The sequence below is a fragment of the Toxorhynchites rutilus genome, chromosome 1, assembly GCF_029784135.1.
Source record: "Toxorhynchites rutilus septentrionalis strain SRP chromosome 1, ASM2978413v1, whole genome shotgun sequence".
Taxonomy (NCBI): Eukaryota; Metazoa; Arthropoda; class Insecta; order Diptera; family Culicidae; genus Toxorhynchites; species Toxorhynchites rutilus.
Window position 1 is genome coordinate 66,690,541 of NC_073744.1, and position 2,663 is coordinate 66,693,203.

At 49.6% G+C, this 2,663-nt stretch overlaps 1 protein-coding gene across 1 annotated transcript; it reads right to left on the bottom strand.

Annotated features, from left to right (window-relative positions):
• Nucleotides 1-951: 951 nt before the first annotated feature.
• Nucleotides 952-2,350, bottom strand: LOC129781983 (uncharacterized). Its single transcript, XM_055789482.1, has 2 exons — nucleotides 1,410-2,350; nucleotides 952-1,273 (listed from the first exon to the last, which is right to left on the bottom strand). The coding sequence occupies exons 1-2, from the start codon at nucleotides 2,348-2,350 to the stop codon at nucleotides 952-954; spliced, it is 1,263 nt and encodes a 420-aa protein (XP_055645457.1).
• Between the last annotated feature and the right edge of the window lie 313 nt (nucleotides 2,351-2,663).

Genomic DNA, 2,663 nt, shown 5'->3' on the forward strand with positions numbered 1-2,663 from the left:
TCTAATCAGTGTTTTATAGACGGTTAACTTCGTGATGCGGCGAATTTTACTCGACCGTAGCGTCTTCCGGAGTCCAAAGTAAGCACGATTTCCTGCCATAATGCGTCTTTGTATTTCTCTGCTGGTGTCATTATCGGCGGTCACCAGTGAGCCCAAGTACACGAATTCATCTACCACTTCGATTTCGTCACCACCAATTTGAATTCTTGGTGGGAGGCCAACATTTGTCTCCTTGGAGCCTCTTCCTCGCATGTATTTTGTCTTCGACGTATTGATGACAAGTCCAATCCTACTGGCCTCAGTCTTCAGTCTGATGTAGGTCTCCTTCATCGTCTCAAAGTTTCGTGTCACAATGTCAATGTCATCTGCGAAGCCGTAAAGCTGGACAGACTTTCGGAAAATCGTGCCACTCGTGTCTATCCCCGCTCTTCTGATCACACCTTCTAAAGCGATATTAAATAGCAAGCAGGAAAGCCCATCACCTTGCCGTAGCCCTCTCCGATATTCGAAGGGACTCGAGAGGATCCCCGATACTCGAACCACACACATTACTCGGTCCATCGTCGCCTTGATCATTCGTGTCAGTTTATCCGGAAAACCGTGTTCGTGCATAATTTGCCATAGCTTGTCCCGATCGATTGTATCATAGGCTGATTTGAAGTCGATAAAAAGGTGATGTGTGGCTACGTTTAACTCGCGACCTTTCTGCAGCACCTGCCGTATCGCGAATATCTGGTCCGTGGTGGCTCGGGCACCCATAAATCCCGCTTGATATTGTCCCACGAACTCCTTTGCAAACGGTGATAGGCGGCGGTAAAGTATCTGAGAGAGTACCTTGTAGGCGGCGCTTAGCAGCGTGATCGCACGGTAATTACCGCAATCCAGCTTATCGCCCTTTTTGTAGATTGGACACACGATCCCTTCCATCCACTCCTTCGGTAAGCGGTCATCCTACCAAATCTTGACGATTACCCAGTGCAGAGCTCTAACTAGTGCATCGCCGCCGTATTTTAGTAGCTCGCTCGGTAAATTGTCGATACCAGCGGCTTTATTGTTTTTCAGCCGTCTAATCTCTTTCTCTACTTCTTGGAGATCAGGGGCCGGAAAACGGTCATCGACTGCACGTGCTCCTAAATCTATCGTCGTACCGCTTCCATCCACTACTGCATCGCCGTTAAGATGTTCGTCATAATGTTGTTTCCACCTTTCAACCACCTCACACTCGTTAGTGAGAAGATTACCCTCCAAATCTCGACACATAGTGGCACATAGCCTTTGCGCGAGAGGTTAAGCTTCTCGTAAAACTTCCGTGCATCGTTTGCGTGGTACAGGTGTTCCATCGCTTCGCGATCCCTGTCTTCCTGCTGGCGCTTTTTCGTGTGGAAGATCGAGTTTTGCCTGTTCCTCGCCTGTCTGTATCGTTCCACGTTAGCTCCGTACGGTGCTGCAGCATTTTCGCTCTGGCTGCATTCTTCTCCTCAACTAACTGCTTGCATTCGCCGTCAAACCAGTCGTTCCTTTGGTTCGAGGCTGTCGTACCTAGCGCCGCTATAGCAGTGCAACCAATGGCTGTACGAATATCCCTCCAGCCATCTTCAAGAGTAGCTGCGCCTAGTTGCTCTTCCGTTGGTAGCGCTGCCTCCAGCTGCTGCGAGTATTCCATGGCAACAGCGGTGTCCCGTAGTTGCTCAGTGTTGGTCCGCGGCGTTCGACTTCGTCTCGTGTTATACACTGTTGACAGTTTTGTGCGCATGCATACTGCAACTAGGTAGTGGTCCGAATCTATATTCGCACTGCAATACGTACGAACATTGATGATGTCGGAGAAGAATTTTCCGTCGATTAGTACGCGGTCGATTTGATTTTCTGTTTGTTGGTCAGGTGATCTCCAAGTAGCTTTATGGATATCCTTACGGAGGAAGAAAGCACTTCGGACTACCAAACCACGAGAAGCTGCGATGTTCACACATCGTTGGCCGTTATCATTTGATACGGCATGCAGGCTATTCGGCCCAATCACCGGTCTATACATCCTCTCTCGCCCTACTTGAGCATTCATGTCTCCGATGACAATTTTCACGTCCCTTTGTGGGCAGCTGTCATACACTTGCTCCAGCTGCGCGTAGATCGATTCTTTTTCGTCGTCGGGTCTTCCTTCGTGTGGGCAATGCACGTTGATGATACTGTAGCTGAAGAAACGGCCCTTGATCCTCAGTCTACTTATCCTTGCGTTGATCGGCAGCCAGCCGATTACGCGTTGGCGCACCTTGCCCAGCACTACAAAGCACTGAGCTCGTTGGTTGTGCCACAACTCTGGTAGAAGGTAGCCGCACGATGCCCGCTTTTCCATACCTTCTGTCCTGTCCAGCAAAGTTCCTGCAGCGCTACGACTCCGAATTTGCGGGGTTGGAGTTCGTCGTATATTATCCTATCACAACCTTCAAAGCATAGCGATTTACAGTTCCATGTTCCAAGCTTCCAATCGTAGTCCTTATTTCGTCGCCTAGGTCTTTGCCGATTGTTCCGATCCGTATTTACTTCTGTGTTATTTGTAACTTTTTGTTTTTATAGGGCGGCTTGTTAGGCCTGCCCCCAACCCCCTGTCTCGCCGGAGGACCGACGTGCACAGCTCTTTTTAGAGTTCCCGCTGGCACGAAGACAGC